Source organism: Lagopus muta, chromosome Z, assembly GCF_023343835.1.
Source record: "Lagopus muta isolate bLagMut1 chromosome Z, bLagMut1 primary, whole genome shotgun sequence".
NCBI lineage: Eukaryota > Metazoa > Chordata > Aves > Galliformes > Phasianidae > Lagopus > Lagopus muta.
In genome coordinates, this window is record NC_064472.1 from 73,833,883 (window position 1) to 73,858,042 (window position 24,160).

General features: G+C 40.7%; 1 protein-coding gene across 3 annotated transcripts in view; it reads right to left on the reverse strand.

The window, feature by feature from the left end:
- KCNN2 (potassium calcium-activated channel subfamily N member 2) overlaps positions 1 to 24,160 on the reverse strand; it is a 71,902-nt gene that overhangs the window by 44,431 nt on the left and 3,311 nt on the right. For 2 of the 3 annotated variants that reach the window (XM_048932089.1, XM_048932088.1), the window contains exons 2-4: positions 22,840 to 23,921; positions 22,562 to 22,657; positions 5,712 to 6,130 (exon numbers count right to left, since the gene is read on the reverse strand). In XM_048932089.1, coding sequence (XP_048788046.1) covers positions 5,712 to 6,130; positions 22,562 to 22,657; positions 22,840 to 23,913 — 1,589 coding nt within the window. In that variant the 5' untranslated portion in view covers positions 23,914 to 23,921. Of the gene's footprint in view, positions 1 to 5,711; positions 6,131 to 6,564; positions 6,696 to 22,561; positions 22,658 to 22,839; positions 23,922 to 24,160 lie in introns of those variants that run through there. The other variant, XM_048932090.1, reaches the window with a different exon arrangement.

Consider the following 24,160-nt stretch of genomic DNA (forward strand, 5'->3'; position numbering starts at 1 on the left):
TTTTTGGACTACAGAAACACCCATCTATTGGTCTGAAAATCTTTTGTTAAGGATGATGACTATATCCCCTGGCTTACTGTACCAGTTATTGGTACCTGTCACAATTCCAAGGTTAACTGCCTCTGTTTCTTCCATTAAAATACTTTAATGCCTTTGAAAAGCTGTAGAAGAAAGCACTTAGCTATTACTTCTTCTGGATACACCTGGAAAATGAATGTTTTATTTAGATCACTTGATCTCTTTGGGGCCTGGTTTATATATATTGAACATACACTGATGTACTTCTATGATGAACTCCTTTCTTGCCTTCACTATTTGATCAAAGAATAAACCTGATGTCTATTGCAAATATCAGACACTTAAAAAATGATAATTTTATTAAAAATTGCATCTGCTTTTTCTTAGAAGTTGATTTTGAGATGTAAATACAACAAAAAACTAACCTAACATTTACAGTTAATCTGCAGTTTGAAAAAACAAAAATGAAGACTGGAAACAGAATAATTCAGCCTTTTATAGCACAGATTCAAGATGATAGTGAACCATACTGAATCACTGTTGTGTTGAATATTTAAACAGTTAACTTTTATCGTGACTGAAGAAATATGACTGCAAGTAACATATGTTAGTTTCAGCAAGACAGGAGAAGGTAAAGAACAGCATGGTATCACCAATGCACAAACATCTTATCTGCTGTCAGTAATTAGACTCACCAGCTACAAAAATAAAAACGAAATATCTTTGCTGCTGAACTTCTGGGAGAGAAAAAACTGTGTGTGGGGTTTTTTTGTTTGTTTGTTTGTTTGTTTGTTTTAATATTTAGCTTTAAACTTAAGAATTCACAGTGCTGTGAATACTTGTGAATACTGTGTCCTGTTCTGGGTTCTTCAGTGCAAGGATGCCAGGGATCTTCTAGAGATAATCCAACAGAGAGCTACAGAGACGGTCAGGGTCTGGAGCATATCTAGTACAAGGAAAGGAAAAGTAACCTGGGACTGTTCAGCTTAAAGAAGAGAAGACAGAGAGGAGATCTAAGCACTGCTTATGAACATTTAAAGTGCCAAAGTCACGTGGAAGGGGACAGGCTCATTTCAGTGGCAGCAACAGCACTAAGGGCAAAGGGTAGGAGTTGAAACAGAGGGAGTTCCATACAACCATGAAGAAGAAATTCCTTAGTGAGGGTGACAGCACTCTGGCTGCCCAGAGAGACTGCAGAGTCTCCTTCTACAGAGATATTCAAAACCCATATGGATGTCTTCCAATGCAGCCTACTATAAGGAACGTTCTTTAGCAGTGGGTTGTACTTGATGATCTCCAGAGGTTTCTTCCAACCCCTACGGTTATGTGATATCGCCTTCACATGCTGATGGATTTCTTTGTTTTGGTTTGGTTTTGTTAAATCAAGGGGGAAAAAAAACATAGCAGAGGCTGATAGGGGAAAAATATGCTGACTAAACAACTTAGTCCAAAGCGACTTCACTACCAGGTGTTAGAGAGAAGTACAAGCAGAACTAAAAACGGTGCCAGAAAGGCGGTCTCTGGGGAGGCAGAAAATCCAGCTCTGTTTTCAGTTCTGCTGCTGTAAATCCATACCAACTCTGGGCATGTGATATGAGCCATTATGGACATACAACAGTGTAACGTGGGTAAACATGGCACATGTCATCCTGATACACAGGGTATGTCACAGCCATGTATGCATTCAGAAGGCAAGCTTTTGTGGGCTTTTTTTTTTTTTTTTTTTTTTGCAAGGAAAAACAGCAACTACATTCTACATAACCTAGGAAAACACAAATCTCGTGTAAGAGGTAACTATTCTAAAAGTGTAAAGCGTGTTTGTCAGACCTTTCAAGGATGAATGCTATGCACAGTAGCACAAATCCCTGAGAAACAGAAAACCTCTATTTTAACTGCTACAATTAACTACCATGCATAGAGGTATGTGAGTAACAAGTATAAGGGACTGCAAAAAGCAATCTGCTTATACAGTTCATGATTTATCTACAGAAGCGATGTATCATAAGCATTCTTGATCACGAGTCTCACAGATATTATAAACACCAACCTATACTGAGTAAGCACTAATAAGAAATTAGTTTTCCATTATGAAGTTCACATACGATAGGCAGCAATATATCAATGCTGGCAATAAACAAGCAGATATTTACACATGTAATGTAATCTTCCCTGCAAATGAGACATAGAAACAGAAGTAATAAGAAAACAAGAGTGCCTGACTTGAAGTACACAGTGACACTTCGGTGTTTTCACCACCTTTTCCCCTCAAACTCTGCAGGCATGTTACTCTGGAGCCCTGGCAACCCAGCTGCACTCTGTGCGTGAGGGCTGTCCACCATAATTATCGCAGCCACATTCTTGCCCTTGTGGATGACCTTAAACTGCAATCCTGGAAAATACCTTGCTCATCAACCCAAAGTGTCACTTGCTATAATTAGCATTCTGCGAGCTAACAATACAGCCATTAAGGCACTGAGATAGACACATGCTCTGTCTTAGTTCAGCGTGCATCAAGTGATCTGTCAGATGATCATGAAAGTAGTGAGGTCTTTACTTAAAACAACACAGGAAGGTGAGCTCATCTGCCTCAACACATATAAACTGTCTCTCCCTGCAAAAACAGATAAAGATGCACCTTTGTGTTATCTTCCTCACCAAGAAATGCAGCGCTTCCAACTCTCTTCCTTTTCACAGGACAGCCTGCGAGGGCATAAATCTGACTTTGAATAGAACAACAGTCTAAAAATCTTGCTGTCATTCAGTAGCAGGGCTACCTGCTGAGAAACCACAACTTCACAGTAAGGACATTAATTGCAGCCACCTGCCCCCTCAAAGACACTGCAAGTAGCGTAAGAATCTTAAAATTCCATTCTGTCATGTTACAGCTTTGATCTGATTATTATAATAAGTCCTATCTCTATGGTATCACTCTGATTTGGACGGCCAGGAAACAGTACAGAAATACAAAAACAATTTGTGCAAAGCTTTCCATAAAAGAACTGTTCACCACCACTTGACTTTGTTCATGTAAATCTCCCCTTCACGAAAAAAGAAAAAAAGCACCAAACTGTTCACTGTTTCCTATTTTTTGCTAAGCGTAATAAAACACATTACAGCTCTACGTATTCTGTCAAGCTCAATAGCAAATACTTCAATGGCAACATCTATTTATATTATTACATATATTATTACAATTTCCATTATATTACAGTAGTAATATAATAATAAATAATGTATATTATTTGTATTTTTATAATACTGCAATTGTAACATTTATTTTCTGAATCATTTTCTGTACATAAAATAGCCTACTCTAACAAATAAAGATTTCCTCTGCTTAAAACCCAGAAAGAAAAAAAAAAAAAAGAACAGATGAAATAAACGTATCTTATTAGTGTAAACTAAACTTTAACCATGGAGCAAATCAAAGCCATTAAGCTCTCAGGGGATATCCCCTGGAACCACAGCCCCTGCACAAATAGATTTAGTGGCCATATTTGCCCTTTCCCATGACAAATGGCATTTATATCTGTCTACAGCTATGCCAAACAGGACATTTCACTTTAGGCAGCAGAGTGCTGAGAGCATTCCCACGTGTGAGGTCTGGAGTTTCTCATATGGAAGTTGTGGAGTTTTTTAGATGTACTACTATATGGGCTATGAATTTACTAGAATTCAGTAGACTAATTAGTAACTGGAAGCTAGAGCCATTATCATTCGTTTGGCAAAAGTACTTACCTAACACCTCGAAGAAAACTAGATGGCAGATCACACAGAATTGACTGTGAAACAATTATGAATGACACAAGTAACTAATTCCCAAAGCCAAAATATATCTCTACCAGTGTTTCTGAAATGTAAAAATAACAAGTCTGTCATGCTTGAAGGAGCAGGACCTTTGACAGGACTCCACTGATACTAGTTACGCTTGAGATACATCAATCTAACAGTCACTTCCACATTTAACTTGTTTTAATTGTGTTTTCCTTTACTTTTAAGAAGTGACTGATTATGCAGCTTACTATCCCAACAATAACAGTAACTGTAGGTGCACCAACTTCAATTTAAAATGTGGAAAATTCACAACCAGTTTGCTATCAACTTGAAAAAAAAAGTCAGTTCTGTTTGCAACCGTGGAGTTCAGTGTCCCTGATTCAGTATCACAGAGATGCAGAAAGATGCAGTTCTTGCTCAACAATTTTCACTGTGACATGCACAAGTTCTATATGTTTGAATGTGCATCTTTTTAAAATTAACATAATGACACTTCATTGCTACTTCATAATAATAAAACCCAGTAATATGCAAAACAGTGACAGCAGTGGATGCTGAAGTTACTCTGAGCCACTTTGCAAGTGACAATTTGGGAAATTCTTAAGTAGACGTTCATGAATTCGTGTGCTGTGTTTCTGTGGAGCGAAAACAGGAACAGAGAATGCAAGAGAAAAAGGGGAGAAGTTCTGCAAAAGTCAGTCGCATTGGAGATGAGAACGTGTTTATTAAAATATAACTGCCATAGTGAGTTTCAATACCTAGAGTGCTCTACCAGCCTCCACTGCAGGGAATATTCTGGAATATGTTACTGTTAATCTGGCTTTTTTCTTAATCAAGTAAAACAGCAAGGAATAACATCCACAAGTAACCTCGCAGCTGGCATGCAATTTAGCTGCTGATTGAAATCAGTTAGCTGGTAACTACACAAATAACTCCCCTACCTTGTTTCCAAAATTGGCAGACATGTAAGAAAGAGGAAAAACAAAATGGTCAACAAACAGCAATAGTAATGCCTTAAATATGCTGAAGAAAATCTTCCTGTCTACATTAGCAGAAATTTATCACAGGATCTGCTCAAGTTGTTAAGTCTTTCAGAATCATCATTTCCCCTTAAAATTAGCTCTCATGTCCCTAGATAATTCTATCCAATCGAAAGTTTGTTACCTTTTTTGTTAAAGGTATGCCCAAAAACCTCATTTTCAAGGTGGCAGAACTGATTCTGCACCTACACTGAGGACTGTGAGAAGGGGAGGTTAGAAAAAAAAAATCACATGAAACGAACAATCTAACTCTCAAATGCAATTCTTCTGACTTTTAAGAGAAGGCATCAGCATTTCCTTAAATGTTATATTATTTCAACTTATCGCTCTTCCCCTTTCTTGATTTTGCCAGCTTCCAGAAAAACACATTTCCTTTCTGTTTTCTTTAGACAGGACAATAAACTCAGGAATGAAAAAAAAAAACACAACAGCAAGAACACACACACAGACACACACACACACAGACAAATACATTCATTGGAATTTTACATTGCTATTTTACTCTCAATAAATTCCTACTCATACACAAATAAACAAAAGCAAATATCAATGCAGAATACCAACAACCACAGTTAAATATATTGCATGGCATCTGTCCCCTGTGTTTTAGCCAACATATCTGAAGTTAGACCAAAACACTTAAATCAAATTGCAATTCTGCTGTAACCAGTGCAGCACAAAGTTCTCTTTGCAGTTCCTTCAGATTAAAGGCAAGGTGCTCTTGGCAATCAGTGACAGAGTGCTACACTGACAGCACTTCAAATACTCAGTACCCAGAAGTTCCATCCCATTTCATGTTTAGATGCCCCAAAATAAAAACTAAGAAAGCAAACTGAGAAAAAAAAAAACAACAAAACTAAAAAAACAGAATAACCTTACCTTTCACAAGCTCGGACGGTCCACGCAGCAATTATCCACAATGAGATACTAAAGACCAACAGTACAGTTCCTGGACATATTGTCATTAGAGTCTTCATAACAAAACGAGTATTGAAGTTTATCTTATTTAATGCTCCAATGCTTCTAGATGAGGCATCAGTGAAAAGTTTGCTATGCAAGAGCATAACTCTGGCGATAAGATACAGTCTTAAGAACATTGGTATAGATAAAATAATATCCACATCAGCTGTTGCTGTGGATGGAGCGTAAGAAAAGGCAAGTCGGGCTGTCCATGTGAACGTATAGTTCCCAGGTATGGGATGTATAGCACACACCAGTATTTCCAAGCAGATAAAGAAAATACGCTCATAAGTCATGGCTATTCTCCAGTCATCTGCTCCATTGTCCACCATGAACAACTGAAATAATAAAATATAAAGTTAACTGTAGTGTGTCATTAACAAACCATTTTTATAATCCCATTTTAAAATACCACAGCGTTCAGAGCTACCAATGACTGCTAAAAAGAAAATAAATACGCCATTTCAACAAATCATATTACTACATTGCTACGAAGTGAAACATAACTTTGGTTACACCAAAAATATTTTTTCACCATTTTTAAAAATGTATATTTTTATACATTAAAGAACTGTATTTTTATGCATAATTTCCTAAAAATTCCTCATTGTTTTTCATTTCTCATAAAACAAAACTCTGGATCAACTAAACCTCAAAATCAATTGCTAGCTCAAAGTTCATAAACTGGAGAAAAAATGAAGAAGATTTTTTCAGAGTGGAGAGATAAATATCAAACTGAACATTCTAAGGTTAAGCTCTCTCTAGAACATACCTATGCTTCAGCCATCACAATATTATAGCTTCTGAAGGCTGTGCAAGCTTAATTCAGTCTTCAAGTACCAACACAGATTGATAAAGAATGTGAAACATTCTCAGAAGCTGAACAACTCAAAAAGGTATCTCATAAGGAAAACCTGAAAAGCCTGCAAACATCACAGCAGACCAGGAAGGCAGGTGACATCTATTAGCAGATGAAAATCAAATGCACTTGTTGGTTCTCGTATAATCAGGCCCTCAGTTCGCCAACCAGGAACAAAAGCACTAACACATTTCACACTGTTTAGTAAATTCCTAAGGAACTGTGAAATTAATACTTCAATAATATTTTTAATTAGTAGTGAGTAAGGGGTATGTAAGAATTTGCAAACAGGCTATGTGCCAAAAAGGGAACGTTGTGACTAAGAGGATACTACATGATCACAGGAGAAGACTCACTTTAGCTGTAGTCTAGACAGAGCTGTTCATTATATGCATGAGGAAAAATTAAAAAAACAATAATAACTTAAAATTGGATTACTCAAAAAAAATCAGAAGCAATTTAAAGAATGAAAAAAAAAATAAATACACAAATAAAGCTCTCCTCAGTAACAGAAAACTATTTCCAGCATGCTACACACAGCTAAAAATACAATTCCTCATCTGCACTATTATTTACCCCTTCCCATCTTTTCCATCTAACAATTTCCTGCTCTGCTCTGCACTGGTATGGCATCACCTCGAGCAGTGTGTGCAGCTTCAGGTGGCACAATGTAAGGACCTAAAACTACTAGAGAGGATCAAAGGATAGCTATGAAGATGACTAAGGATTTGGAGGGCAGGATGTATGAGGAGTGCCTGAGGTCCCTTGATTCATTCAGCTCAGAGATGAGCAGACTGAGGGGAGGCAAAATGGTGGCCTGCAGCTCCTCGCAGGGAGTGAAGGGGCAGTGCTGATCTCTGTGACAGCAATGGGACAGAGGGAATGGCACGGAACTGCATTGAGTGTTAGGAAAAGGTTCTTCACCACACGTTGGCTGGAAGAGACCCCCCAGAGCAAGGGTCATAGTCCCAAGCTGCTGGAGTACGAGGAGCATTTGGACAACGCTCTCAGATACAGGATTTGAACTGTGGGTGGTGTTCCTGTGTAGCACTTGGAGTGTGGTCACCCTTGTGGGTCCCTTCCAACTCAGGATGTTCTGTGATCCTATGAAATCCCAAGAGTTTAGAAAAGGGAGCTTGATCTCTCTGTATAAGTTGTTTAAAACCAGAAACACACTCTGCAATCTCCAAGTAAATTCATTTGTCTTCCAGAAAACTGTTCCAGTAATTTGTTTTTGAAAATGATAATTATAAATTTATTGTAGTTGTACTGACATTGAAAGAAACAAAGAAGTTAACTGTAGTAAGAAACAACACAAAATAGATTGTTGTATTTGTGGTCATATCTTACATTCCTTTATGCTCTTTCCTTCTGTCTTACTTCATTGGGTATGTGTGATAAGGTTTTGATAGCTGGGGAAGCTGCAAGGATGGTTTCCCTGATTACTATGAGACACAGCTAAGCCTGTTAGTGAAGGTGGTGCCTGTTCCATGCAAATGTGTTTAAGAAAAGCCAAAACACTGAACAGTCAGTGAGGAGTAAGGAAAGAAGTGTGTGAAACAGCCTGGTGAACACTAAAGTGAAAATAGAGGGGCATGAGGTCCTCCAGGCACTGCAACATGGAGAAGACACACGGAGGACTATGGAGAGAATGGTATTCACTGTAGCCCATGAAGGAACCACATCAGAGCAGCTGCCCATTTCCTGAAGGCTCTGCTGCCTGTGAAAAGCCCAGGCTGGAGCAGATTCTCCTGACATGGCCCACAAAAGACCCATGCTGGAGCAGTGTGAGGAGGAAGGACAGGTAGAGGAATTGTAATAATCAGATCACAACCCACATCCCACACCTCTCTGCACAGCTTGGTGAGGAGGTGGGGCAGGAGAGAAGGTGAGCCTGGAAAGAATCAGCAGGAAGGGGGGGGTTTGTTTTTGTTACTTAACAGCCTACTCTACTTTTAATTGACAGAAAAACAAATTTTCCCAAATCAGTCTGTTTTTCCATTGGTGATTAGCGATCTCCCGATTATCTCAGCCCATCAAGTTTTCCTCTTAATTTCTTTCCTTTTCCTGTTGAGGGGGTAAGCTGCTGGCCAAGCTCTGTCCATTGCACTAATGCATAGATCTTACCTCCACTGCAACAGTATTAATAGCAAAGAAACACAAAGTGTTCAGTTAAGCTACAGAAACACACTCGGTTTAGTGTTTGCTAACATGAGCACATGCACCTTCTTTCCCATGAGATCATTTTGTATACTAGAAATAACTGTAAAATTGATACTGGTAGGAAGACCAATCTATTAATTTATTTATTAACTTAGTGGAAGTATTACTTGTTATTCAAATTACACTATGGCTCTAGCCCATTTGGTTCCTGTGATCAGTCTCTCAATGCCAGTCATATCAAAGTATGGCTATCGAAAGGTGACCTTGTAATACACATGATTAACCACATGAGGGCTGCTTTGAAAGTAATGCCTCCTATTCTGCTACATCAGGCCAGAGTCAAAGGCAGACGTTGGTGACATGGCAGTAGAGGTTGAACCTTCCCACCAGTATCCCATGACATAAGGTTGCCATGCGATACATGGCAGCAGATGGGCAGTCTGATAAAACGGCATCTGACATGGAAGCGTGTATGAAGAAAAGGTGCCTAATTGAATTCCTCTATGCAGAAAAAAATAAATGTGTCCATTGACATATTGATGCTTGCTGAACATTTATGGAGACCAGACACTGGATGTGAGCACAGTGAGGCGATGGGTGCTCCGTTTCAGCTGACGATGGCTTTGGGTCACCTCCACTCATGCAGATTTCTACAAGAGCATCATGAAGGCTGTTGCTCATTGGTGGCAAAAATACATAGCTAATGGTGGTAGCTATGTTGAGAAAGTGTTTTGTAGCTGGGAATTCTCTGTATTAAATAATGTAATCGTGCTGTTTGTATCTGCTGTTGTTTCCATGGAAATAAACAGGAGGCATTATCTTCACAATGACCTACGTAAAAAAAGAATATTTATATATATATATATAAATATAGCCAAATCTCTCAAATATTGTACAGTGTTCTGATGAAAAGACTAAGTGAATAGCAAGGCCAAGTATTCTAAAATATACCTTAAATGGGCAGTGTTTTAAAATTTCTTTTAGAGTTACAAAATCAGTTGAAAAATACAATGGTTTTCATCTGCCCTTTTTACCCAACTTCTCCACAGATTTCTAGAATAATTGCACTTAATGATACATAATGGAGAAAGCAGTTCATGAAAAATGGTATCTTAAGTACAGATTCAATTTAAAAATGAGAATAAAAGAATATCTACATTAGAAGTTGACCGTACAATCTTTATGGAAGAGAAGTATTATGTAAGCATTGATATGGGGAAAAAAAAAAAAAAAAAAAAACAACCCAACAACTTTGAAGTGTCATTTTAAAATACTTGAGAATATATTCACTTTTCAGTAGAATAAATCCTGACATGCTACAGAAAAAGAAATTTCTCAGTATTGCTCAATAGAATGGATTATGCTTTGCAGGCACAGGAGCTGCCTATCAACTTTCCTCGACCTCAGATGTACCAATTGCTTCTAAGATAAATAGTACCTGAAAGTGGTAATATCTTCAGATATCATATAATGATCTTTAGAAGGTGAAAACTTGGAAGGTAGAAAACAGCAGAATCTACAAATGACCAACAGATCACATAAAAATTTATATTTCATAAAGATATTAATATTTCAAAACCATGTTTTTAAGTAAATTTCCAAAAAGTTCTGTGTCTCTACATTCAAACCATGATGGCTACCAAGTACTCACAAACACTGGCCTGTAAAAAAGGCTGTGAGTAACAATTAAATTGGGACATATGGAGAAAAAAAAAAAACATCACAGATGCAGGTTTTCATGTACATTTTATACATTTGCAACTATGCAACCTTGTAAAAGCAAATTTCAGGTTTTTTTGTGGAAGGTATTTGTGAATGCCTGCTTGTTTGAGTAAATTTCCTATTCAGAAAGTGAGAAAGGTAAGTGAATGAAAAGGGAAAGAACAGCACATACAAATGCACAAGTGCTCTCAGCTGCTTTCAGTCAATTCTAATAATAATAGTGTATCCCAATAATAATAATAATGCATGCAATAACCATGCATTAATTTTCAGAATCTACTCCTGTTTGAATGGTGAATCATGCTAGTGATATAAAAAAGAGCACAATAAAAGAAAGTACAAAGTCCTCCTATACAATTGAGTCCCGTGCTTCACAAACATGGCCAACTCCAGTTGAGGTCAAAGATGTTATGTCTGTTGATAGCTTTCCAATTTATTATAATTATTATTTTAGTGATTAAATGCAAGGTAAGTGCTTAAGCAGTGTCCTGCAATGGTCTTCAAATAAGGAATTAGACTTCCATGTGGTACCTAGGATTCCCAGAAGTCTGACAGTCAAAAATGTTCTCCAAGCATATAATAAAGAACTGAAGACAGCGTAAGTGCAGGAAGAACAATTTAGAAGAGTGGAGACTACACTTCTGCTTCTTTCCTCTGCAAAATATGAAACTAACTAAAAAAAGTCAGTTTTCTTGATTTATAGCATTTCTTGCTTTGTTTTAGAAAGTAAGGAAGAAAAAAAAAAAAAAAAGAAATACATGTTGTTACATAATAGGCATGTTTAGTAGAGAACAGATTGGGTGATCCAGAGCAATCTAGAACAGCTGCTTAATCCACTTAACAAAGATAGAATAAAAAAATATACATAGTTTTAAAACCTAGCTTTGTTCCCAACAATCTAGGGATGGAACAAGGCTGTCTGGATCTAACAGGGTCCCAGGAAACACATCACCAGCTAAGCTAACCACAATACAGCCTGCTCTGAACCCAGATTCCATCAGTAACCACCCCATATGGCACTCTGCTTCTCCAGACTGGTTCTTGCTCTCAGTATCCAGAGTACAGCAGGACATAAGCTATGCCAGCTTCATGACATCTGCAAGAGCAAGTTGCAAAGAAATACTGAATGAATCACTTAGATTCTCCTTGCACTTTCGCCAGTATAAACAAGTGGTCACCATGAATGGATTATCATACTAATAAACCCAAAACAACTGAAAAAAAAAAAAAAAAAAAAACCTCCAAAAACTTCTCTTTTAGGTGATCTGCTGCGATAAGCAGAGTAATGTTGGCAGTATGGGGATGGAAACATTGGTCTCATTCCAAAGTTAAGACCAAATTAAGTTTTGCACTGAATCAGCAATTCTGTGACTTTATCTATGAAACACAAAATGTAACTGATGACAAAGTAACAGAGCTATTTCACCCAACTGATTTTCAGAACCCTGAAGACACTTGATGGTCTGTTACATTTTGCTCCCTTCCAAGTAACAAAGAAATTCTGATTCTATCCACATAAAGAAGCAAATATCGAAGGGGAGAACTACCTACATTTCAATATTTTTGTGCAATTTTTATATTAAGTAATTATTTTTAAATTCTTCATTTAGTACTTGTTTTTCTTCATTCATTACTAAAAGTAACATGTTGAACAGATCACTGCATGAAGAACTGCCACTACACAAAATGGCTGCCACCTGCCACTGCTTCCAATGCGAGAGAAGCCTCCATCTTCGAACGTGACCAGCTTCCTAGTAGGGAAAGTGCAACCCATTAAAAAAAGGATGTATTTGCTGGATAATTTGGCACTATTTTTGAATGCAAATAGGGGACATGGAAATGACAGAGCAAAACATTGAATCTGAAGCTGGATAAAATGAGCTTACTCATTCGCTCTGCTGAAGGAGAGCACCTGCAATTCTAAACTTAGAATGTATTTTTAAGGAAAAATTGGCTCCAACACATTGTATATACAAGTATCTGTTTTCTCTTCCCCTTCCTTATCATCTGCATTTGACATAAATTCTTTGGGTATTCGGGAAATTTCGTGTGTCTGCTTTTTAACCGATGAGGTTTTTTTATTTAACTGACCATGAGTGAGTACACATTTGCACCACGGGAATCATAAAGTCATTTTTGTAGAGTCTTTGCCACTTCAAAAACATTTAAAGTGGATACTTTAAGATACTATTTACGATTAAAATTGAAGAAACTCCAAATATAGAAAAGTATGAAGTATTTAACCATTGTACCTAACTACTGAATATCAAGAACAGGGCAGCAGGAGAGAGTGGGGTTTGATTTATCATGAATTTAAACATCTACATAAACATAGTCATGCACAAATCTTGACTGTATAGAGGCATCCCTGCAACAACTGCCTCTGTCATTCACCCTGGCAGGTAAAACTGGGACAAAGCAGAAACAGCCGCTGTTTATTTCATACCTTTTGCTTCTGAAGGCCTGATGTGAGTTTCTGGATAAACCATGCAGCAGATAAAGTCTTTAAGCTGCTTCAAAGATTAAGTTAAAGTACCTTAAAGAAAGCAACTTTCAACATCAGGTTAAACAACATAAAATCAAGTTTCTTTAGAAGTATTTACCTAGACTTGTTCATAAGCAAAATGCTGTTTCATTTGATCACTACTAATTATGACTGAAGTTGCTTCACCAACCCAAACAAAATAGAAAAATAAAAACCATTTCAAATGAAAAACAAGAGCAACAAAAAAACAAACAACCAGCATATTCCAACACTTCTTGGCATACATTATTCTTGTTGCTGCCCTTTAATTATTTGAATGTTACAGCTTCATTAAACCTGCCTGGTTAATTGGAACTAAAGATTCACCGTCCCCTAAGTTACTATTTTTCAAAAGAGCCTGCAATCAAATAAGTGAAACAAGTTTGCACTGCGTGCTACCAACACTATCATCTTTAGTACCTTAAAAAGTTGCTACTCAAGATGTTTTAAGCAGCTTTGTTTTCACAACTATTATGTTCAATATGATAGTCCACAGCAACGAAAAGTTGGATGACCAGCAATGAACACTGAAATGAGACAATAAAATGGTGCTACAGGAGCCCACACACATTTGTTTCTCAATTCTTATTTCAAATACACTGGTTAAAAGCATAAGCTCTTTCTTTGCCTCTGGTATCATCTCATGGATACACAGACTCAGCATCAAGCTAGATACTTTCCTAGAGAGGCATCCTTATCACTGGCTGTGGTTTTGCAAGACATATTACACTGGGAATTATGCCTGAATAGCCTTTAAACTATCTATTATGATGCCTGTGGCTCCTGTTCTTGCCTAAAACTTTGTTATGTGTATTCAATCAGAAACCAAATCTGTTGCTCAGAAATACAGAACCCAGCTCATCCCTTTTCATCTCAATAGCTCTACAACATTAACAAGCATAAAAGCTTAGAAGATGGCCCCTTGACAGAATGAGCTTTTCTGTCATAAATCTGTTTCTTTAAAGGGGAAAAAAAAAAAAACAACAGAAAATAACCCTTAAAAAGATTAAGAGTGGGTAGCTATTCTAAAACGTAAAGACACTAAAGCTCATCCACTGGTTCTAATTTACATGCAATTCACAGATGCATTTCCTTTCAGTCACAAAAAAGATTGGTACTTCTTCAAAAAGGATTTAATTATGAATGATCTGTGGCTCTCCAGCAAAATGAATGAGATAATGAAGCAGTTTAGGTGTGCACATCTCTATTCAGAATTCATCTCCCCTATTCATTCTTTCATGGAGTATCTAACTTAAAATATCAAAATAAAACAATTTTCATTAAGGAATATTTTTCACAGCGTGGAATGAATGCAATTGCAGACACCAGGAGACAAGAGCTGTATGAATCAGTAAGTTACAAATGTATGATCCCCAGCATCTACATTAAAACTATACTATATAAAATACTGATGTGTTTATATTTGGCTGCAAAATACATCAATTTCAAGTGTTAAACGCGTATGTTCTACCACATTCCTTACACAGTAATTATTTTTTCTATCTATAGATTCACTCCTGTGATTATCTCTTTCAATCTTCTGATAGCCACAAGAAGAAATTATCTAACGAAGCTTTCATTTAAATAACTGGACAAAGCCAATTTACACAACTTCAATAAAAATAAACTGTGGCACATAGATGTTTCACACATGATATTTCTGAATGGAAGTATTTCCATTCATATTTTCGGTTCTGTGCAGTTCATATTTAAAACAAATCACCATAAAAAGTTAAGTGCTATTTTTCATTTAACTGAACATAATTTACTTCCCCACAACATTTCTTGTTTTGCTGCAAACTTTTAGAGTTCCTTGTCAGTTAATAAAAGTATGTTTGTAGAATGAACGATATGCTCATCTTACCTGAAAGCTAATTATAATATCAACTATAGCCTCTCCTCTTAGAGGTGTTTGATGTTTTAAAAGGAGCTTCATGGGGTTAGAGCAGTTAGTCATCCTCTAGTAAGGATATGTGACAATGACTTTGTGACAGTGTGGAGTGGGGTGGAGATCCCATGGCCAAACCCCATGATCATCCTTCAAGGATGAAGACTCGTTGATACGTTCGGAACTGATAAACTGTTTTCCTGAGCCAGCAGTTTTGATTTACTGTACTGAATTGTATTACTCAGAATGTAACCCCAGTCCCCCCAGTCCCTCTCATATCTGAGAACAAGCTGGAAAGCAACGGTGTTTACTTTCTGCCAAACTTCTCTGCATGAGACACATTCTCAGGAAAGACACTCAAAACAACAGTGCCTGTGAACAGGCAGTCGTAAGTAGTGCCAGGCCAACCATTAAGTGGTCTGTACATCATAGACAAACTCCTCCTAAACCCTCATAGAGGCTGTTGGAAGTAAGCATCTTACACACACAGCTTCAGTGCAGAAGGCCTCCAATCCTTTTGGATGTTGAACATTAAAGGATTTCCTATTCTGCCTTCCACATCTTGTACGCAACAGTGCTCCCTTCTGTAGACACTGGGCTCTTGTAACACCTTGGAGGTCAAAAGGCTCTGCAGACAAAAGGTACTCTAAAATGTATTGAACGGAACTGAAACCAAGTATTTTTCACATAAACACTCACTGCATTAATTTGAATCTTATTTCATTTTCTGCTGCATCAAATGTGTATTAAACAAACAGAATCATAAAACTACAGAACTGAGTTGGAACTCGACAAGTAGAAAGCGATTTTCAAGTCTATAAATAAAGTTGCTGAATTACACATCAACAGTAATAAATAGAAAGAAATCACTACTTCTCAACGAACTGTAGATGAGAATTATCAAAGCTTATTTCTTAATTTTCATGTTATTCAATGTAGTTCCCTTTTTTTTTTTTTTTTTTTTTTTTTTTTTGCTGCAGCAGCAGCAGAAGTTTTAGTCTATGTTTGTTAGCCCTCATAACTCAACATAACCTAGGCAAAGGCATGTCTGATCATTACTTCTTGCAAAAAGTCAGCAGAAGCAGCCAATGAGATGCAAGTAAACCACCAAAGACACAGCAAAAAAACCCACACAGATAGAAACAGATAAGTAATCTGGCCTGCATAGCACCCATTACTCCCTGTGATAAGTAACTGTAAGAGAGTTTGACTTCAATTTTGTTAGTGAATGCAGGACTTTTACTAAAGAACTTTCCATTTATGTTGGTTGGATAAGGAAAGTCCCACAAACAGTTTTTTATTACCGTCATGTATTACAGAATTAATTTGCACAATAACAAGGTCAAGATATATATTTATCTCCAAATCCATTAGCATCACATTGTTCTGAAGTGGTGGAAAAATAACATAAGGACAGACAGTGCCTTATCCAAGCAGATCTAGTTGTTCTGCTGTGGAAGCCACAGCTTATCCTCAGCTTTGCACTTTGCAAGAGTTCTACCTCAACATGAACTAGCAGTATATTTTAGAATTGATTAGAAATTGTCAATTATCGGAGAAAAATAATGATTTTATTCACTCCTACCCAGCACCAATGACTTTATTTCCTGTACAAGTGAGAGCATCTATATCAGGGAGATGGACAAAGAGGTCCAGATTCTGTCCAGGAGAGCAACAAAAAGGCACATAAAGTCCTTTATTTACAGATTGGATAACCTAAGTAGTCCACCAAAACAAAAGTATTTCTGTGGACATACACCTCCTCCCTAAGGACATGCAGTTTTACTATGTGAACTGCACGTAAAATTGCCATGTGAACTTTTTAATTCCACTTTATTAACCTAAAAGCAAATTCCATTAAAGAAATGTGGAATAGAATAGTAAATTGCCAAGAAACAGTAGCTGTAACCATGTCGCACACTGCAGCTTTAATTATGTAAAATAGCATTCAAGTAAAAAACTATTTATGCATTAAGTGGGTAATTAGAGCAGTGTACATTATTATGATAATTGGATCACGCTGCTTTCTTCACTTTTCCCTCATCCACATCTCCAAACTCTCAACTGAAGTAACAGTAAGAGAAAAACCCATTTTAGGCTGTGATAACGATTAATTTGATGAAAGAAATCTTCCAAACACAGGACGCTTGCTCTGAAGAACTTAATCAACCACAAAAATTTGGAGGGAGAATTATAAATTTCTGTAGTCTCCCAAATCAATGTTGTAATATTACAAACATGACATCAGTGGGCTAAAAGGAGAATAAACCAACTTGAGGTTGTTCCTATACTCAATGCCACCCTCGTTACTGTAGTTCATTTGCATTTTGCTTTTAGTTTTCAGTTGTTTGGGTTTTTTTGTTTTCAAAGGGAGGATGAAGGAAACAGAATTCCTTCCTGGAAGGAATGTTGCTGGTAATTTCTATGCTCTTTTCTGGAAACAATAATGTGAGCAATGACTTCTGGCTTAAACATGCCTCGTAGACTGTTATATGTCTTAACACACTGATTAAGCTTAGCAACAGCTCCCACTGCAGATTTAGGATAACGCAGTATAATAGTCGAGACGCTAAACAAGTTAGCACCTGCAGTACTTCACCGGACAACACAGCATCCAAACACCACTTCTCGCCTGAAAACCACCGCTTCACGGGAGACTTCTGTCTTCCCACTGCAGAGCTCGGCTCAGGCTCGGGGACCTCGAGAAGCGCGGCGCTGCGCCGGCACAGCGAACGCCCCGTGGCGGAGCGCGAGCCGCGGGACGGCGCTGTCCGCCGCCAGGCAGCGCCGAGCCAGGCGCACCGCGTGGAGCTGTCCGCGGTGCTGAAAGGGCGGCGGGTGAACCTCCGCCCCGAGAGGCCGCGAAGGTGCCGCCGCTCCCCTAGGGCTCATCAAGCGTGCTCCGAGCGGGATAAAAGAAATGTTTATCTGCATAAAACACTGACGTGTTCCGCACACATGCACCACTCCTAGCCCTCGGGAAGAATTCCGGTAAGTCTTTTTAAATCTCCCTTCCAGTCCCCTTACAACGGGGCTGAGGCAGGTGGATTCAAGGGTTTGGTTTAGCTGACTGCGTGACCTGTTTCCAAAGCATAACGCATGTGGGATGTTAGTGGAAAGACTGCAGTCACCTGCTGTGCTGCGAGGCACTCCCACTGACTTGCTGGCAGCATGACTGTTCGGACTTCCTTCTCCACTAAGGTCACAGACTACTAAAAAGAATAGAGAAGCTGATTGCCACGAATGGACATTTCTGGTCATTGAATATTAAATCAGCTAGCAGTAATAGTTACTATCATCATTCTCTTACTCATATTTTGTTTTATTCTTTGTAGAAAAAACTGCTTTTAGCTAGGACAATTTGTTTACACTTGAATTTTAAAAACATACCACACGTAACAGTGAGGAATCAATACTCTTCTCTTCTACAGAACTCTTCTCTCTGCTCAGTCCAGCTAGTATATACAATGCTCCCCTGTAAAGTCTTTCAGAGAAGAATTCAACCAGAAGGCTTAAACCTGCACACAACTGACGAATAGCTGGTGCCTCTAGGACACAGACAGCCATCTGTGAGCAGGATTCTACAGAAAACAATTCATGAATTTGCTTGAATTAAAAATTAGTTTGCCTTCAAAATACAGACAGCTTTAAAGATTATTTTAAAACAACCAATTATCATCATTACAGAATATTTTATTTCATCTGGACTAGGCTCCATATCCACTTAAGCCTAAGTATTTTAAAGGAACTTCCTGTTTTCAGATGCCATGTGTAACACAAGTTTGTCAGCATAGAAGGATGTAAGTTTTGCTCAGCATCTTCTTCACCTTGTTTTTAAAAAGTCAAGACTGAACACAAACACATACTGCTCTGAAAGTAAAAAGCTGTCAGATACTGGACAGCTCAGGGACATTATGCCCTTCCCTTCTAACAGGCTCCTTGAACACAGAACTTTTATTTTCAAGATGAATGACAGAGTTTGGAACAACCAATAAGTAAAGAAATTACTTTTAATTACTATTAAAGGTTTTTAAAGATTGTTTTTGTCTGACCCACAACACATCTCTAAAAGAATGCAAAATTTGCAACTATTTCTCTGAAAAAAAATAAATAAATCCAAAACGACGACAAAAAAAAAACCAACAACAACAAAAAAAAACACAACCCAAGTCTCAAAGTAACTACATGGTGCAAGCTGATGCAAATAGAGACCTACAAATATTTGGTTATCCTGCATAACATTTTCCAAAGTTTCTGGGAAATGCTTTGAGTTATTTGCAGTGCATTCTTCTAATCTTTGTTCCTAATGCCTCAAGCACCACTTGTAGGACAGCGCATCAGAAAAGGAGGCTCTCAGACTGGAACAGCAATAGTCAGATTAAGAAAACCCTCTTTCTAAGTAGCTCACAGAGACGCTACTTCAGGAGAATGTTTGCTTACATTATAAAACAGATTTTGATACCTATGATACTATAAAACTATAAATAAAAAATGAACTGGTTTTTGAATCAGAAGTTTCGCATGTGTTAGAACAGCATGACAGGAAGCAGCCTGGCAAACAGTCTCCAGTTACATAGTATTTCTCCAACTTTATAGTAGGAGACTATGATATCCTCTAACATTGGAGCTACACCATTCATTTGCGTAGAAGGGAATTAAACTGAATCATAGGGGTCGGAAGGGACCGCTGGCGATCATCTAGACCAACTCCGCTGCAGGTTCTCTACAGTAGGTTGTAAAGCAAAGTGTCTGTGTGGGTTTCCACCACATCCAGAGGAGACTTCACAGTCTCTCTAAGCAGTTCCAGTGCTCTGTTACCCTCAAAATGAAGCAGCTCTTTTTCACATCCAGGTGTAACTTCCCATGTTCCAGTTTGTCCCCATCACCCTTGCCCTGCTGCTGGGCACCACTGAAAACTCTGGCCTCTTCCACTTGACACCTGCACCTTAAATATTTATAAGCACTGTAAGATCCCATATTCTCCTTTCCAGGATAAACAGTCCTCGGTCTCTCAGACTTTCCTCACAAGGTCCGGGCCCCTAACAAATCTATGCAGCCCTTCACTGGACTCCCTCTAGAAGTTCCCTGTCTTTCTTGAACTGGGGACTCCACAGCTGGGCAAAGTACTCCATAAAAGGGTAGCAAAGAGGATAATCTCCCTCAGCCTGGTGGCTATGGCCTTTTTAATGGTCCTTAGGATAACCCTAGCCTTCTTGGCCAAAACAGCACATGGCTCATGTTCAACCTGCTGCACACCACGATACTCAGGTCCTTCTGGACTGAGCTCCTTTTCAGCAAGTCAGCCTCCAACCTGCACTGCTGAGTGCAGTTATTCCTTGCTAGGTGTAGAACTATACTCTTGCTCTTGCTGAGCCTCACAAGGTTCCATTCCACCCAGCTCTCCACCCTGTCTAGCTTTCACTCAATGGCAGCTCTGCTTTCTGGTGTGTCAGACACTCCTCCCAGCTTTATATCATTAGCAAACTTGGTGACGGTGTGTTTTATCCCTTCATCCAGGTCATTAATGAAGAAGTTAGTTAAACAAGTACCAACTGCTGGGGAACACCACTAGCTACAGGCCTTCACCTAGACTTTGAGCCACTGATCACAACCCTCTGAGCTCTGACAGACAGCCAGTTCTCAGACCACCTCACTGATCACTCACCTATCCCACACTTCCTAAGTTTACCTATGAAGATGTTATCAGAGACTGTATCAAAAACATTAGCAGAAGTCAAGATATATAACATTCACTGCTCTCTTCTCATCTACCCAGCCAGCCATCACAGAAGTCTATTTAATAAGTCAAACATTATTTCCCCTTGATGAACCCATGCTGATTTGTTGATAACCTTCTCTTCTTTCACTTAGTTGGAGACGATATCCACAATAAATAGCTCAACCACCTTCCCAAGGACAGAGGTGAACCTGTCTGGCCTGTCACTTCTTGGGACCTCGTTCTTGCCAGTGAAACTGGCTTATCCCCAGACTTTAGGTACCTTTTCTATTCTCAGTGACCTTGCCCAGATGACAGAGAGTTGTTCAGCAATAACTTCAGTCAACTCCCTAAATACTTCTGAGTGCATTCCACTGAGGTACATGGATTTTTCTTCTGTGTATAGAGTTTGCCTAGGTGATCTGACCAAATCTTCCCCGATTAAGGGAAGATCTTCCTTTTTTCAGATTCTCTCTCTTACCTGCAAGGTTTCAAACTCCCGAGGGCCACTCTTATCACTGAAGATTAAAACAAAGAAGGTGTTCAGTAACTCCACCTTCTCAGTGTCTCCGGTTACCAGGGCACCCACCTCATTTACTAACGGGTCCACATTTTCCCTACTCTTCCTTTTGTTATTGATCTACTTAGGTAAGCCCTTCTTATTGTTAACCTCCTTTGTCAGATTTAATTTCTCACTGCATCCCTGTGAGATCCCTGAAAACATTTCTATACTCTTCCCAAGTGGCCAGACTCTTTTTCTCACATTTCATAAAATTTGATTTCCTATTTGAGCTTTTTCCATTAGCTCCTTACTCATCTTTGGAGGTCTCCTGCCACCTTTGCCTGATTTCTTTTTCTTATTCTTACGAATGCACCAATCTGGAGCATGGAGGAAGTGGTGCCTGAACGCTAACCTACTCTCCTAGACTCCCTTAGCTTTCAGTGCTCTAACCAAGTGGATACCTCCAAGCAGCTCATCGAAGAGGTCAAAGTTGGTACTCCTGAAGTCAAGGGTTGCAATCACACTCATTGTTCTGTTTCTTCCATGCAAGATCCTGAGCTCTATTACTTCATGGTTGCTGCAGTCAAGTCTACCCCTAATCTTCCCACTTCACCAGGACTTTCAACTGTCAAATTTCCTTTTCATTGATTGCTACTGCTGAAAAACACCTTTGCCCTTGAAGACTGTCATTTCAGCCTGTAGCTGAAGGTAGTTCTAATTAGAAAAATCAAAAGCACCAATGAGTACAGCATTTTTCACTTCAGAAGTTTTAAATAGATCTTTTTTATGTTTTGGTTTAGCTGAATTAGCAAGTTTTAACTTCTGGGTCAAAAAAATTTACAACTGATATTATAAATAAGTCTCTGAGACAGAAGCTATGGCAGTATTTGTTAGACTTAATATACACTTCGGCTGGTATGTTTCCCTGTCTTTTGCCCAGCTTTTCCTGACAGCTCTCCTCCATCCCATCCCAGGGCATTAAATAAAGCAGGTCAGACATGAGTCTTCCTCCTCTTTTTAAATATACTCTTAAAGTATGTTGTTTCTGAGACAGCATAGCAAAAATTACATAACTCACATCTCCGATAATTAACCTTGCCACCGAGGGAAAATGCATGGCATGAAGTTTATTCACTGGAAAACTAAGAGTGTTGCTGTACATCTACTACAGAAGACAGCAGGCATGTCACACACAAAGTGCATTACACCTAGGGCTGAGCGGTCCTACAGCATCACTGCTGCTGCCGCTTCCAGAGAGGCAAAGCTCCCCGGCACCTATGTGACCATGCTGCCTGTCACCTTGCTCTCCACTGAATTCCTGTTAGTGCCTACCGATAATTCGTGCTTCCCGAGGCTACTTACCACCTTCTGAAAAACCGCCAAAGGAAGCATTACCTGGATCTCCCGTGCGTGGTACACGATGATGAGTCCGAGCAAGATGATCGTGGAGAGGCTGATAAGGCATTTCAGAGCGAGGGAATACAGCGATTCCTGCAACACAAAAATACCACCGTCCCTCAGCGAGCCCCGCGCGAGGCCGCTGCCAACCCGCAGTGCCCCGATGGCCGGGCCGGTCTCGCCTCGCCTCGGGGCGGCAGCGGACCGGGGGGCCGGGCCGGGCTGCGGAGCAGCGTGACCGAGGAGAGCGAGCGACCCGTAGCCGGGCCGAGTACCTTGGTGTAGGCGCCCCAGGACAGCTCGGTCTCGATGACCATGACCACGATGCCGAACATGCCGAAGATCAGCGCGTAGTCGCTGAGGCGCTTGCGTTTCTCGAACAGAGCCCGGCGGTGCCCAAGCTTGTAGCCGATGTTCTGATTCTTCTTCTTGGCGGGTTTGCTCCCGCCGTTGTTGGGGCCGCCCGGGCCGGGGCCGGGGCCGGCGGGGCCGTAGATCGCCAGGTTGTTGGAGTTGTTGTGCTCGGGCTTGGAGACCACGACCTCCGGGCCGGCGGCGTTGGGGCTGGAGAGCGGCGGCTGCAGCAGCTGGGACTCAGCGTCCATCTCGTGCAGGTTCCTGCGGGACGAGCTCAGGTTGCTGAGTGGCCGCATGACGCCGCCGTTGTACCGGCAGCTGCTCATAGCTATTTCGGTGAAGGGATTGCTCTCCCGGCGCTGCTGGGGCTGCTGCTGCTGTTGCTGGTGGTGGTGGGCGCTGCCGCTGCTGCCGCTGCTGCCGGGGCTCGCCGCCTGCTGCAGGCTGTGGCACTGGTGGTGTGGAGCGTGCTGGGAAGGCTGCCTCGCTGCGCCAGCATGACTGGAGGGCAGCTCGCTGACATTCAGCTGGCTGCCCTGCCGGGAGGAGGCAACAGACGAGAGCGGCGAGGAGCGGGTGCGGAAGGTGCCCGACAGCGGCGAGGAGGCGCGGAGCAGCAGCGGCAGGTTATCCCCGGCGGTCGCCGCCGCAGCTCCGTAGTAGGCGCAGTTGTTGCACTGGAGGCACGGGCTCTGCTGCTGCTGCTGTTGGAGGAGGAGGCTCGCCTTGTCCAGCTTCTGCCGGCAGTGCAGCGGCGCCGGCGGGCGCTGCTGCTGCTGCTGCTGCTCCGGGCCGAAACCCGGCGCGAAGTGCCGCGGCGCTTCCATGCCCTGGTCGTTAAAGCCGCAGGAGTACCGGACGGTGCTGCACCTTGCGCAATGCGTTATGGTCGGTAAGGGAGAGTCCCGCTGCCGCCACGACGGGCCCATCCCGGCTCCCGTAGAATCCAGCCGCCGCGTCCGATTGGCTGGGCGGACCAAAACAACAGGCATGGCGTCACCTGCGGGGGGGGGGACCGGCCGTGGCGTGAGGCGGCGGAGGCGGCGCTGGGACCGCTCGGCCCCGCCCCTGCCGGGATCCCGCCGCCCGTAGGTGAGGGCTGCCCCCGCCCCCCTACCCCTGCCGGGGAGCCCCGCGCCGAGGAAGCCCGGGAGCTCCCGGCTCGGAAGGGGCCCGCGCGGGGAGCGCCGCCGCGGTACCGGCGCTCCCTCCGCCCGGCGGCGCTCACGTCTGCGCCGT